The sequence below is a fragment of the Haliaeetus leucocephalus genome, unplaced genomic scaffold, assembly GCF_000737465.1.
Source record: "Haliaeetus leucocephalus isolate CR32 unplaced genomic scaffold, Haliaeetus_leucocephalus-4.0 Scaffold180, whole genome shotgun sequence".
NCBI classification, from domain to species: domain Eukaryota; kingdom Metazoa; phylum Chordata; class Aves; order Accipitriformes; family Accipitridae; genus Haliaeetus; species Haliaeetus leucocephalus.
In genome coordinates, this window is record NW_010972616.1 from 847,400 (window position 1) to 862,350 (window position 14,951).

The 14,951-nt window shown below is 42.7% G+C and overlaps 1 protein-coding gene across 1 annotated transcript in view; it reads right to left on the reverse strand.

Annotated features, from left to right (window-relative positions):
• Positions 1-3,270: 3,270 nt before the first annotated feature.
• Positions 3,271-14,951, reverse strand: part of ADAMTSL1 (ADAMTS-like 1) — a 177,763-nt gene continuing 166,082 nt past the window's right edge. Inside the window, exons 25-30 of the mRNA XM_010564475.1 lie at positions 13,628-13,828; positions 12,397-12,577; positions 9,490-9,697; positions 6,305-6,414; positions 5,109-5,329; positions 3,271-3,508 (exon numbers count right to left, since the gene is read on the reverse strand). Coding sequence (XP_010562777.1) covers positions 3,402-3,508; positions 5,109-5,329; positions 6,305-6,414; positions 9,490-9,697; positions 12,397-12,577; positions 13,628-13,828 — 1,028 coding nt within the window. The 3' untranslated portion in view covers positions 3,271-3,401. The remainder of the gene's footprint in view (positions 3,509-5,108; positions 5,330-6,304; positions 6,415-9,489; positions 9,698-12,396; positions 12,578-13,627; positions 13,829-14,951) is intronic.

Below are 14,951 nucleotides of genomic sequence, written 5' to 3' on the forward strand. Positions count from 1 at the left end.
TTTTACATCAGCACCAGCTTCTATAATTGTTTTACTCAAAATGAATGACCAAATTCCCATTGCCTTTGGCACTGTTGCTTGGAAGTCTTAGGTCTGCTCTTTGGCTTGCATCTCTGTGTCTGTCTATGTATGTGTGAGGTGTTATTTACCTGCAGTGTAGGTATCTAAAAAGCATATGCAGGAACATCATACTAGGGAAATTGTCAGTAAATCAGAGCAAAATCACTGTTCCCTTTTGGAAGAGACATTGTATCATTTGTTTGAAAAGGGCAACAGCAGAACCAGCTTAGTTTTCAAAACTTGGTTTTGTCTTTGTTAAGAGAAAATGCTTTTGCTTTGTTAATTTTTTTCTTCTTTCCTCTCCTCCTTGTAATTCTGACCATTACCAGGATTCCCTCTATGTATACACTTGATGCGTCAAGGAGTTGGAAGCTCCATTACTGAAGGCAGCAGCAACCTATAAGGAAAAACTGAAGTAATAGGGGTTGCTTCATGCCCTAGGTTGCTAAGGAGAGTTACAAGATGTCTTTAAGCATTGCTGCATGGAAAAAAGGAGTACTTTTACTGATTTCCATGATCCTAGGACCAGCAGTGATGGCTTTATACTTCTGCAAGAGCAACAGATGCAAGACATTAGCAAAAAAGAATAAAGCAAGATAAATTAAGAATTAAAATGGATCTCCAAGACAAGGTGCAGACTCTTAATGGCTGGAGACATTTAAAAACAAGTTAAGACATCCTCTTTCCCCAAGGCAGGTAGATCATGTGTACTTTGTGTAACAGCTGTGTGCTGCTATCATAATACAGAATAAGGACAGAGTACTCCAACAGCTTTGCTACTTTGTTTGGCTTTTGCTTTTAAGATTAATAAACAACACATCAGACAGCGGTAGTTAAATAAGTAACCTGCATTACTTGTACAAAAAGTTACATAAATACAAGTTTGCTGTTTTGTTTTCTTTTTAGAGAAGGAAAGCATCATTTCATAAAATATCCAGCAATCCTTATCTTACTGAGATGCTGCCAAGTCACAATTCAGAGGACAGACATGTGAAATTAAATCCACACTGTGCAGAGCCAACGCAGTGGACCCTCCAAATCTGATCTTTCATGTTTATCCTGTGCACAGTTACACAGCTACTATTCAACATGTGATTGTCTGAATATGTTTTGCTATTAAACAAATGAAAATACTTCCCCATACTGCTTTTTGTTAACTACTGTACTAGAAATATCCACCACATTGTCGTCGTCGTCATCATCATCATTATTGTTATTAAGGAATTGTCCTTCATTCCATGCATAACTATCATTTCACAAGTTAAAAATGTCATCCCTCCCTCATGTCATAGTTTATAAAGCACTCCGTGCACAGTGAAGCAGATCCCCAATTAAATGCAAGTGCTATTAAAATTAAGAGAAATACACTATTACTGATGATTTTAGAGGAACAAAATTATGGGGAGATTTAGAAAAAAACCCCAAATAGTTTTATCTGGACAAAATAATGTACAATTATTAATATTGCACTTTTTATACAAGAAATCCTAATAAATATACAGAAAAGATATACATTTACATACATAGAAGACATTCTTCTTTTTTTTTTAAATAAAAAGTTACATTGATGCTTAGCAACACTATTTCTTGAAGACCCATTTGTAGTAAGAGGGTTCACTGCCAGATGTGTTTTGAAGTAAGCCAACTTGAGACAGTTTAATGTCATGAACCTGGCACTGACCTCAAAAGTGGACTCCCAGTTTTGCTGAAAAACCCTCGTGTCATGGAAGCTGTAACACAGCAGTACTTCAACAGCATTTCATTAACGTACCACAAGGCATGAGCCCCACTGGGGGTGACAGGAGAGGCGCAGCCAAGCCTTTAGTTTAGAGATGGTCTTGAGCCAAAGCCTCAGACCCAGATAGCTCTCCTTTAAAATTTCATGATGCTGAAACACCCTACTTCGCAGATTTCCTCTAATTTTAGGGTTCTATTCTGAGCAGAGCAGAGAGAGTGCCCAGGAACTAAAACAACGAAGCACCTCACTGGCTGAATAACCACTGCAGCTGGCCAGGGGAAGAGACTCACAGACAGCATGCAAAGTCATGCTGTGGCTGTGATGTTTGAGCCTCACTTTTTAGATTGTATCTTCAGGGTGTTATACATGGGCTTAAAAATGTGCTGCTTTATAGCACCTGTTTTGTTGTGGGAGGCAGCAAGAGAGGAGCAAGTTTGTTAAAAATTATTGGCATTAGTCCTCTGGGATAGATGCTGAATCCATTCTGTTTCTACTGAGTAGGAATAACCACAAGAAATCAGAATACAGCTCTTTTATACAACTTGTCCAAAAGGTTTGGCTGCCAGGAGAGAGAAATTTCACATTAGCAGGACAGGAAAACCCACTTCCTCAAGTTCCTTTCCAAAACCCCAGGTCTGAAAGCACCTGAACTCTGGGAACTTGTACTCCTCTCTTTTCCAGATAATCATTAGTAGGATGCAGTATGCAAAGTAGCTCCTGTTACCACAGACAATTTCTATCTTTCCTGCCTGGGCTCACTACAGGACAGCATTTGCATATTTGTACTACAGTCTGTCAACAGCAGTTCATACTCTCTCACCTTCTCCTGAATAATAACTAACATCATCACCTCACCTCTGTGCTGAGGGCAACGCTCCTATCCCCAATCCTCCCTCACAAGCACAACCTGGGAACTTTTTCAGGTGTGCCTTAGACTCACTAATTTTACACACCATTGTTCAACTTCCCCAGACACCAGATCCTCAAGAATCATGAGGATCTCCCACTGAAATCATCTGAAGGCCTGACATGAGAAGAAGAGAGGGGTTTAGAAAGAAAAAAAGGAATAAAGCAAAATCATATGCTTATATTCTCAAAGTAGCCTAAGATAGCTGAAGTAACTCTATATTGCATAGCTGAATGTTTAGGTTAGGTTGTTTTTTCTCCCTCCAGTACCCCATGACCTGCCAAGCTGTTTGATTATTTGTTTCATATTGTGGTGATCTAATGTGATGCTAGGATTTTAATCTGATCTGCTTCCCCGTTTGTCTATTGGTGTATCCTCAGACATGTACATGGATTATGGGGCAGCCCCACTCCTCTCAGGCCCATTGCTGGTGGTGTGGGGCTCACTGACTCTTTGTGGTCTACCCTCATGACTGTGTTTTGCTGTATTCTGTCTCCCATATTCATAGCAAAGAAAACTTGTCAAGCCCCTTTACAACAATGATTTGGTAAAAGGTTTTCTTTTTTTTTTAAAGGGAAATAAATAAATAAAATGAAAAAAAGAATTCCATTCCATTTATATTTTCTGTAACAGTCCTTGCCCCAGTGAAGCAAAGGCTGTGATCCCCTTGTTTCTCCGTTTTCATTGCTTTTGTCTTCAAGATTTTCCACAAGTCCCACAGCAGCGTGACTTGAACTGGGTGAGCTGGCAGAGTTTGAGCTGCTTCACTTTCTCACAATACCTTGTGGTGTCTCTGCACTCTGCTGCCAAAGGGGAAACAAAAAGGAGAAATGGTGATGAAGCAATGAAAAAAGGATTTCTTACCTGAGAACATTTCCTGGAGTGGTTGAGAGGGGGACCAAGACAGCTTTGTGTTGTGAGGTCTCACTATGAACATGAGCTTGACTGGCTGCAAAGACTGAATGGGAACTTCAATCAGCCAAAGGCTCAAGGGAGAACTTGGTGAGCAGCCTTTGCTTTCAGAGCCTGGAGAGAGGGCTTCTGAGGCTGCTCCACTACTGTCAGTTTGCCATCTACCAGCATTTTAGGGAGACTCGAGGAGTTTCAGAACAGTTGTTAAACCAAAGATGAAGTAGCAAATAAAACTGGAAACTTATTTTAACAGAATAAGTTTGGCACTTTTGCCAACCTTCTGTATTTGAAAAGACAGTGTGTGGGAGTGTCACCCCAGCTCACCAAGTGTTGTGTTGAGTTTTTTGCACATGTGTTGCAAAACACAGCCCAGGTTGAAGATGTTAAGACACTTTTTGAACTCCACTAGGACTTATTTGGTCCTCCTGGCATCATTTGGACAGTTTTTGAGGCCTGCAGCCTCCTGCTTTTGAGCTCCAGATTGGAAAATTGTCCCATATCCCTGCAAAACCTTGGGGGTGTGTTGTTGCCCAAGGGAGTCCCACTTCCCATGCTAGGGCTGGAGAGGGGGATCATCACAGGGCAGTTGTACAACCCCTTCCAGTACTGTCTGTGTCAGATAACTCCATGGTTGTCTAGATGTGGGACATTTCTGTGCAGCAGGAAGAAGCTAGAGTGACAGCAAAAGTCTTGCTTGGTACCTGTAAGCTCCCTCAACCCTTCCACTTCCATTAGGGTACCCCAAACTCAGCTCATGGGTTTGGACCTATGGAGTCTGCTTTGCCTCTACTAGGAGGGAGTGTCAGAGTTGGCACAGCTGTAGGCAAGCGCAAGTGGGTTCTTCTGCTGCTTCTATGACGATTGCACAGCAACCGGCTTGCATGCTAGAGGGTGGGATCTGCCCATCAAAATCAGCACGTGATGTGGGAGCTGGGGCAAATGAAAAGATAGTGATTTAAACTTGCGCTGCCTCGTGTTTCCCAAGTGGACATTGCCATAGCAGGGCATTTTTTCCAAAGAGACACATCATCTGTTCTTTTTTTTTTTTTAATATTTGCAACTTTTCTAGTCCTTTGGCAGGCCAAATTAGTTGCTTGTCACCTGAAAGGAAGCAGCCTCCAGTCCAGGAATTCCTATCATCAACCTACCCACTGGATTTAGACTTACTGTATTTTAACTATAGCCAGCAGTCTGTGATTCGCGTTTTTCTTTCTGTCTGTACCATCAATGGAAAGTTAAGACTGCATCAGCCTTTTCACACGCTATTAGCAAGGGGACACAATCCCAGCACTAGCACTGTTGCCACCAAACCACAATGGGCATCATTCCCCACTGGGGCGCTGAGTTTTGGACATTGCGTTTTGCACATGTTTGGGCTGGAGGTTCCCCAGTATGCCCAGCAGCAAGGTCCACTGCTACATTTCTGAGAGATGGCTCTGCTTATTCCCTCTGCCCGCTGCTGCACTGCTGCCCCTCCTCTCAGTAAAGTACCGTTTTCACAGGGTGTGATGTTGCAGCGCTGCCAGTTTGCTGGCCGTGGCCTCCAGGAGCAGTGATGTTCCAGCACAGGCTTGTTGGTGCGGACGTGCACGCAGTCCACACGCCGGGACTGGAAGCCGTAGTTTCCGCATGTAGCTGTGCAAACGGTCCACAGGCTGACCCTCCAGTGCACACCGCAGATGTCACTCCAGCAGTTCTGGGTGCTCAGTGGCCTGTGGGCAGGAGGGAGGGAGGCATGACCTGTCATCATGTTGCCCAGCGAGCACCGCACACCGCTCCGGGTGTCATGCAAGCTCTGGGGACAGCAAGCCTTGCATATCCCAAACATAGTTTGATCAGAGCACCATATGGGTCAGGTCTTCAATGGGTGCAAGGTGAGGAAACTGCACTGCACTGAAAGGCAGTTTGTAACTGCACTCAAGGACCAGACCCTCAGTGGGCACACACTGGTATAGCACTACTGGAGCTAAATGACCATTTGAAATATTTGAGGATTTGGCCAAAATGGCCTTTCCATGAAGTGCCAAACCAGAGGTCCACTGAAAAGATGTAATGAGTGAAGTGGTGACCCAGCAGGGCTTTATAAGTTTTTATGGCTTTACAGCCAGTGGGAACAAAACCAATTCTTTGAAACCCTCCTTTTCCCTTCAATGCATTCTAACACAAGATCCATCAGCATACTTGGTTCCCACCTATTTGTCACACAGATAATGAAAACACAAGCGGGAGCCAAAAAGCCAATTATATTAATTTTCAGTCATGATCAGGCATGATTTGCATACCTAAGTCTCATGTAAAGTAAGTATGTCTTTACAATGTTGACAGTGGAGTTTATCTGCAGGAAAACAAAAGCTGTGGAGTCCCTTTTTTTCCCCAGTTAGAGCTTGTGTTTAAATAAGAGAGAAGGAGACTGGCAGCTTAGGAACATATAGCACAGCCTTTCAGTTACAATTTGGCATGCCTAGAAGACTTTCCAGTTGTTGGCCAACTAGTGTTTTTTTCTGGGGCTCACAGGAACCAATAGTGTAGCCTCGGCTTAAGCTTGGTGAGATTTGTACCACGCAAATGTATAGGTTGCAGCATGACCTCTTTGTTACACAGGGGAAACCCAAAAGTTGTCAGTTAAGTCACCATTCCACATCTCTGCAAAGGGTAGTGGTTTCAGACATAAGGGATTCCTGTCCTACCTTGGTAAGGCACTGCATTGATCAGATGACACAGTAGTCCCATCTTTGGTCTGGCAAAATACCTGCCTGTGCTGTACAGCCAGTCGAGGCCCAATGCAAGGCCCGTTACACTGTGAACACAGAAAAATCACTTAAGGCAGGACATGTTCCCCTTCCATAAGACTGCTGGTGAAATAAAGTGCATACTGCTGTGCAGTGACTGTTGAGCTTTTGAGCACTTCCTGCAGCTCTGCAGGCTTTGAAGGCTGAGCATGCAGTCACCTTCTGCCCTACCTCACTCCCCTCCAGCATCATTAAAACTGCATATCTATATCAGCTCTGTAGATTCATTACCTCTCCTCTTCAATAGTTCCATTTTAAATACATATCTGTTAGGGCAAATAAAGTACTCTCATGTCATTAGCCAAGAGCCTGTGAACCTACAGGAATACATTCCTTTTACTGTGCATTTTGCAGCTTGTACTATCACAATTTATGGGCAAATAATTAATAACCAAGAATGCATTGAACCAAGAACATATTCCACTCAATTTAATAATTTAAAAGCATTGCAGGACAATAAACAAATGCAGCAAACATGACGAACACAGTAGATCTGCAAGCTTGCTCCAATATGGAGGTTATCCTAACCTATTCAAGGTTAGCAATCACATACTTACTGTTTAACCCTTCTAATCCCCTGCTGCAATTAAATCATAATTAGCTATAGGTATGAAGTATGTATTTGTGTTCTTTTAAAATTATACCAACTGTTAGGAAACAGATTATTTTTCTAAGTATCTGGAAATTATATTCAAGAAAAACTGAGGGTTGAAGAAAGGGACCTTAGTGTGAGGGAGGAATTTTTGCCAGGGAGGGGCTGCTGACCGATCCCTCTGCCCCCTCCACCCCCTCATCAGTAGAAGTCCTATTCCACACTACCATACACTCCTCACATAATACTCCCTTCCCACTGCTATTTCTTCCCTCCCTGACAATTGGGAGAGAGAAGCAGTGACTGCCAGGTTTCCAGTTGCTCCCAGTTAACCCCCTCATTGAGCAAGGTGGATGGCAATGTCGTTGGTTGGAGTATGTGGAGCACTTCTGCGATATTGGCAGAGGCTAGCAGTCCTCATGCCCAGCAAGTCTGAGTCACTAGTTTTAAAACACTAAGGGATTACACAGTGGAGCTTAAAATGCCACTAACATTAAATGAAGGAAAGGAATTCATTCTAGAAGTGGGGTCAGGGTAGGTAGTCTGTTTATTTTCTCTGTGAGTTCAGAAAGTTGGTCACTACGTGTGGGCAACATGGACCTGATACCCCATGATATCACCAAGAAGGTCACTGATCCATTGAGCCACTGAGCCAGTGGTATGTTTCTAACCGTAATTAGATAACAGTCTTCTGGCTTGGAGACTGAGCTGTATAGAATCATGTGGGACTTGATTTTTTTTTTTTAACTTAGATAGAAGAAATATTATATTATAATGCACAGACGTTAGGTCTAACAAATTAATTCACACGTCTTTGATTGTCTCAGCTGAGTATGATGTCATGAGGAACAATGTAGCCCATAAAGATCTACAAAATAAGGATGAGGTAATTGTTTTTTTGCAAGGACAATCCAGTCTTTACCTGGAATTCCACAGGGAGTGAAAATTTGCTTCTTTCATATCGAAGGATAATTCCAAGCTTTACTCATAATACAATAACTCAATCACCTTTCATGAGAGAGATTTCCAAAATACACAGGCAAGAGTTAAATGAAGTTGCTTTCAAGTAGTGAACAATAACAAGTTCTAGTAGCTGAAGATGTTTTTTGCTACCAACACCATAATAAAACCTGGTGCAGCGCAATGTGTGGTGCATATTACCCCAAGCAGATACAGAATGCATGTTGTTATTAATAATAAACTATCATATTACTCTAACCTCTAATACAATGAGATAGCATTTGCTGTTGTTTTCATACTGACTTACCACACGCTAATTAGAAAAGGAGGCAAAATATTTCATGATAGCTCACTATATGTCAAGACTGATAGTTATTACTCTGGGTAATTATTTTCTTAGCCTCTTTTTTGAATGGTAAGAAGCCTCACTTCTATACCTTTACCTGACTTATCATTTCAATTAGATGTATGACTACTTTGATTTTATCAGACTGCTTTTTCTTTTTCCCATTGAAAATGTTCATTTCACCAGAAGTGATGTCAAAGTAGTATCGGTATCTGGCTTTAACCTCTAGCAAAATTGCCTTTTGTGGTTTTAACACTGTCTCTCATTCACCCTGGAATGCTGTATCCCCATGTGAATTGCCACTCTGGAGACCTTAGGGCTAAAATCTGTGAATTTCTACCCCTAAGTCTGGACTGTAGTGGACTCATCAACCTTCACATATGGCTCAGCCAAGGTGAATGGGGAGAAAAGGAAGGAAAGCACATAGTGATGACTGGCCCCAGGTTATAATTGACTACATATTGACAAGTGCCTTTTCAGGAAATCTCATAGCTCACAGAAAGACAAACTGTTCTGTGGATTCCCACAATAAAGCAATTTAACTCTAAATACTTTGAACATTGGGTATCTATGGAGTGAAGCTTTTTAACATCCGATCATTGCGTGAAGCTGCAAGGAGAGAATTTGAAGATCTACAAAACAGCATGAAGTAGCCTGAAAACACTTTTAGCCCTCCATTCTGCTTTTCAACATGAAGCAAATCAGGAAAGCTCCCACTTCTTGGTGTTCTCAGGAAGCATCAGCAACTTTGTAAAACTGGATTATTGTACAACCCCACTGCCCCAAACCTATCACAATCATCAGTCCTGACTCCTGCCAGCCAAAACTGAAACACACTCACTGGGTGGTAAGGGGAATTAAGATCTGGAGAATGCTATTTCCCAGATGTGTTACTGTCACTACAAAGAGGAGCTGCAGAACTTTCCACTGGGGATGATACAGGGGTCTGCAGTAAAAGTCCTGCTCACAAGCAGCATTTCTAGGGATTGCAGGAAGCTACAGAAATCCAAGCATGCAGTGCATCAAATACAGAGTTGAAAGAGCTGAGTAACTTAGTTGCCTCCTCAAAAGCCGGCAGACCCTAACCTAAAGATACCAGGGTGCAAAATCACTCCTCTCATTTTCTGCTACTTTTTTCTAGCCCACACTATGAGGCTGTCCTTGGACTGCTGGCTTCTTCCTTACCTGGCTCCAGGAGGAGGCCACCCACTCCACACAGGGCTGTCTGTTACAGCTCTGTGTGTCCACAGGGTGCTTGGACACCTGGGCACAAGCCTCATTTGACATTGGGACAGAGCTGCCTTTCGCTGTCAGGCGCTGACATGTCACTCGCCGCATCTGGATGCCTCCGCCACAGCTCCGTGTGCAAGGAGACCATGATGTTACCATCCATCTGTGAGAGAAAGACGAACAGGTCAGGGAGTAGGTATGTGCCACCACCATTTGCAGGATCACTGGTGTCAACAGGTCTTTATGTATTGGATGAAAGAAAGGCAACAATGGCTTGGTTCATTTAGGGTGTGATTCTGGAAGGTGCTGAGTGCCTCCGCCTCTCATAGTAGTCACTGAAAACTGCTCAGAGGATGAAAGGTAAGAAAAGAGCACATTTTTCATCACATTGTCTTTCTCAAGGCTCTTTGAGCCCAGAATTCATTTTTCTAGCCCTTAAGGCTGTTTCTAAAGGCTCAGTAAATATTTCTAGGCCAGGCACAGGGAGTCGGGCATGGCTGCTCTTACACCACTGTGCCATGGAGGCCTTGGTCACAGACTACAGTCACAACACCAGCAATGACTAGCCCATTTACACCCCTTTATAGGGAAAACTATCTCTGTAAAGTTGCTGGAGTACCTCACAGGCCACTTTGAACTTGCTGCTCACAGAATAGCCAAAAGCCTGCTAGGTCCTGCTGGTGTCTGCCTGCTTTGTTATGCCCCTGACAGCTGGGATAATCCAGAAAAGCCTGAAGGTTGCTCAGGGATGCGGCCGGTGCACAGTCAGTCCAGGGACAAAGGACACCTTTCTTCTTTCCTCCTGAGCTCAGACCATGCATTCACCAGCTGAGGCTGAGGCTCTGAACCCCTATGGGCTACGGTTTAAGAAATCCAGTCTAACTAGTAAAAAGCCTGTAGCAACAGCAAATAATAGTCCAGGTCCAAGCTCTTGCCAAGATGGATGATACATTTTGTCTCTTTAAGGATCATTAAGTGAAACACTCGTACAGTTGGTTTTGGTAGGGAGGTAGGTAGGAACGGGAAGGATGTAACTGATTACTAGTCTCCTGAAGAGTTTTATGGTCAAGTCAGCAGTTTGCTTCATTAATTTTCAGGATACTTGGCAGGATTTGTGTGTTATTGGGAGGAAAATAGTGCCTATCACATCCCACACCAGCAGTGTTTATGATTACTTTACAAAATAGGCAATAGGCGTTCTCCAGTCCCATGGAGAGGCATCCATTGTTATTACTCAGTCTTCTGTGGGTGATTAACTCCTGTGGTCACAGAAACATGTATATACACAAACACAGTCCCAACATGGAAAACAAAAACACTGTTACTTTTTTTCATGCAGTTTGGTGAGGTTGAATCTGAAGTTTCCACACCCCTCGTAAAGCTCTGCTCTGCATTTCAATCAACTTTTATTTCCAAGCTTACACCTCAGCAGCTTTTTGGGAGCTGAGGGAGGATTGTGGGTTGTGTTACAGTTCAGGGAAGGTATAAAAAGACATAAACCATTCCCATGTAATTTACTGCCATCACCAAGGAAAACTGCTGCTAATGAGCATGTTTCATATTTCACCAAATCTCTTTTGGTTTCCTTCTTATGACTCAGCTGGCAACTCAGAAAACATTTCCCTGCAAAGAGGGGTAGGAATATATTTTAAAAGGTAATTAAACAGAACCTTGCCATATATCCAAGACACAGCAAGAGTGGTAACTCTGGCCGCTTACTTCTCATCGGGTTGCTTAACACCTCTCATTGCCTCAGCTTAGAGTCTCTTTTTTAATACAAGTCCCAAATGACCGTTGAATCAGAGAAGTTGTACTAAATCTCTCTTGAGATCCTGACTACTTTTAAGTGCTTGTTTACTGAAACACACCATGTCCACAGTGGAAATAAGGGAGAGGAGGGAGTAAAACCCCAGAAAAATATGGAAAAACACATTTACACATCTCAGCTAAGGAGGCACTGAATTACAGAAGTAGGACATTTTTAACATGGAGAGAGTATAACACTACACCCACTCTCTGGATAGGCACTCAGGATATATTCTTTGCACCAAAGGTTGTCAAAGAAGGAAAGTGTTTTGTGTGGGGAGGAAGCAGCAGAGGAAGACCTAAGTGTAGTCAGAAGTCCTTCAAGTTGTCCTGGTTCAATTTTGTTTAACAGTAAGTGAAAAACAGGGGATTACAGGAGCAGAGTTACAATCCCAAGGAAACCACAAGCCAGCAATCTGCAAAAGGAGGCAGAACTCAGTCTGACACCCCTTCACACCCACTAGAACTGATAGGATGTGCCCATTTTACAAAAGACATTTCCACTCTGCTAAGGGAGTTCTTCGCAGCTGCAGCTACCGTCCTACCCGTATTGATGTTCATTCAGGCTACACAAGAACTCAGAATAAAACGCCCAAATAGCTGCTAAACCTAGCTTTTTGTCTATTAGATTGTTGGGATAAACTGGAATGAAACTATGTGGAACACAAAAAAGGTTCTTGGGCGATAGAACTCCCATATGTACAGACCTCAGAACAGGCATAACATTTACATCCAACATAGGGTGAGGCTGGAATCACCCGAGACAACTCAAGCTGTGAGCTTTGCTAATAAAGAGTAGACAATAGCCTCTCTATTATTTTCTAACCTAATTACTGAAGTAATAAACTGTCTTTCTACCACGTACCATCAATGTTTTCCACAAATCTTGCTATAAATTCCCAACTGTCTAGGTTAAGCATTCATAAATTCCCTTTTAGCCATGACTTTTCTTCAGATAGGCACCAGAGAGTCTACCATGGCATGATGTCCAGTGCAAAGAACTCTTCAAGCACCTTTTAAAAGCATGTATGACATTTTAACATGAGACAGACGAACCGTGAAGGGCAGTCTCTCCTGTTGCATGCGATGGGCTGCAGGGCTGGCTTGGGCTTCTCTTTGCAGTGGGATATGTTGACTTCAGCCCCATCCAGTAAGCACCTCAGCTGGGGCAGCTGCACCCCTTTGTGGCCACAGGAAGCCGAACAAGCCACCAGCTTGTCCACTGACCACAGGTATTCTGCCAAAAAGCATAGGAGAGACATGTTAACACTCAAAACCTGCCAGCAAGAGACCCTTAGAAAAGAAAGAGTCAGAGATGTTTTCCAGGATGAAATACTTGGACTCGGAGTCTCATGTGAAGGGAAGATGCCTACTCCTACAAGGCACCAGGCAATGAACAAAGAAGGAACACGATTCCAGCTGATGTAAGCCACTGACCATCCTTGGTGCAACAAACCCCATTTTTTGGTGCTTAGAAGCATCAGGCATGCAAAGTGAATTACAAGGCAGAGCAGTTAAGTGAAGCCAGATGCCAGTGTTGAAGGACATTTCATCTATATTTTTAAAGGGATGTGATTTAGTGAAGATGTGGTTAACTGCAGTTGCCAGCTGTATCTACGATTCTATGATCATACAACAGTGTGTTTCTCACTGGGTAGATCACACAGATCACCAATCCTGAAGATGAATAGGTGAGTTCCAACACACTTAAAATTTTATGGCAAAATTTAAGAAGTCAAATTCTTCTCCACTCCATCCCTGACAAATGGAGCAACGAAAGCTGCATTTTCTGTTCCAACCCATCTGCACTGCTCTGTTCTGTGGCTTCATCACCTTCAGCTTATTTCTAGGGTAAATATAACAGCTGCAGCATTTTCACAAGTGAAAGGTTTTCAAGCAAGAAGAGACTGTGAAACACTGACTAGCAAATTAACAGAGGGGCTTCTAATTTTAGGGGTTCAAACTGTGACACTGTCTTGAATTTCTGGACAAGAAAATTGTCTAGACTCAACAAGCGTAAGTATAGCTTGAATCAGTAAGGTGTGTTTTATGCTCAGCAGGCCAGAAATAGCAGGTGTCATTTTGGTAAAGTGAAACCTAAGACACTATAAGGTACCTGGTAGTCCTGCAAATCTATATCCATAGCAGTAAACCATCAAAACATCTATTTCTGGCTGCACATGGCAGCCCTGGCTTCAGAGAGGAGAAATCCAGGATGAGAAAGGCAGTGCAGGAGAGTCCATGGCAAGAGCTTCACAGGGCAGCAGGACTGAAACTGGAAAGTTACCTTGTATAGCCAGGGATGTTTTTTGCATGAGTGAGCCAGCCTCATTCTGAGCAAGGCAGCTGAATTCACCATCAGGAGCATCACTGATGTTGAGTATCTGAAGAATCCGGCCTGCTGCCAGGAGGTGATGCCGCACACTGAGAGGCTCACCAGAGTAAAGCCAGGTGATGTTCGGGGTTGGATGACCATCCACAGCACAACCTAAAAACCAGGGACATGAAAGAAACCTGCTGAGTACTGAACTTGCTGCAAAATTACATGCTCTGAAGTGGTCAAAATTATGGGAAAAAGTCAATTCCATCCGATTTTCTCATAATGAAAAATAGGAATACTGTGGTAATAAATACCTTCTCATTAGCTGAAAAAAAAATTATCCAAAAGCCAGTTAATCAGCCATGAAAATCTCAGATCAGCTTGGAAATATTTATATCAAGCCTTCTAAAGTTTCCATTATTTTGGATCATCATAATTTTAGTATTGAGGAAAGTGGGATAGGGAGGTTACACACCTAGCATAAGCTCAAGGAGCACACTTGAACAAACAATACAAACAGAACTTGGTCTCCAAACCTCCTATTTAAATCACAGGGCCTTCTTCCTCTCTTGTTTTTTACATTAAGAATCAGAAGTTCTTGTTACACAGAAGTTTACACGAAATTTTTGTTACACAAAAAACTGTTGAAGAAACAAAGTGATAAAATCAACCTTTTAGAGGATTTTTGCAACAGCAATGGACAATTCTCCAAGCAACAACCAACCAAAACCAGCAACTGAAAAACCCCTGCTGTTCTGAAGCATTGTACAGGTATGCCTATGGATCATCATCACAGCTGATGAGGTTTAGGTTCACAGTGAGTTCTTTGCCTGCTGAGCTGAGGGAGAGTATCTGTAAGATACTATTTCCTGTGGTCCTCATACCATCTGAACACTTTGCCAGTCTCATGATGAATTGCAGAAGATTCGTGAGACTTGCATAGCCTGGGAAAGATAGCTAAGTTGCCTTATGTATTTCCTGGGGAAAAAGAAAGAACTAGGCAATTTTTGTGGTGCAGCCATCCACACCAATTGCAGGGGTGGGGGACCCAGAAAAGCCAAGTGCAAGGGGTGGCATATATTACTTGGACTGCTTGTGGGTTAGGCTAGTCCTGCACTTCCAAGAGTCTCACTGATACATGAAAAGTCTGGCTAAGTTTCTGTGAATGCAATCTATACTGATTGTTAGTTTGTTATACTGCAACTTTACACTGTTTTGTGTATATTAGTACGTATGTGTAATGAATGACTTTACCGTATACAAAATCCCTTCTGAAAGAAGTGTATTATAA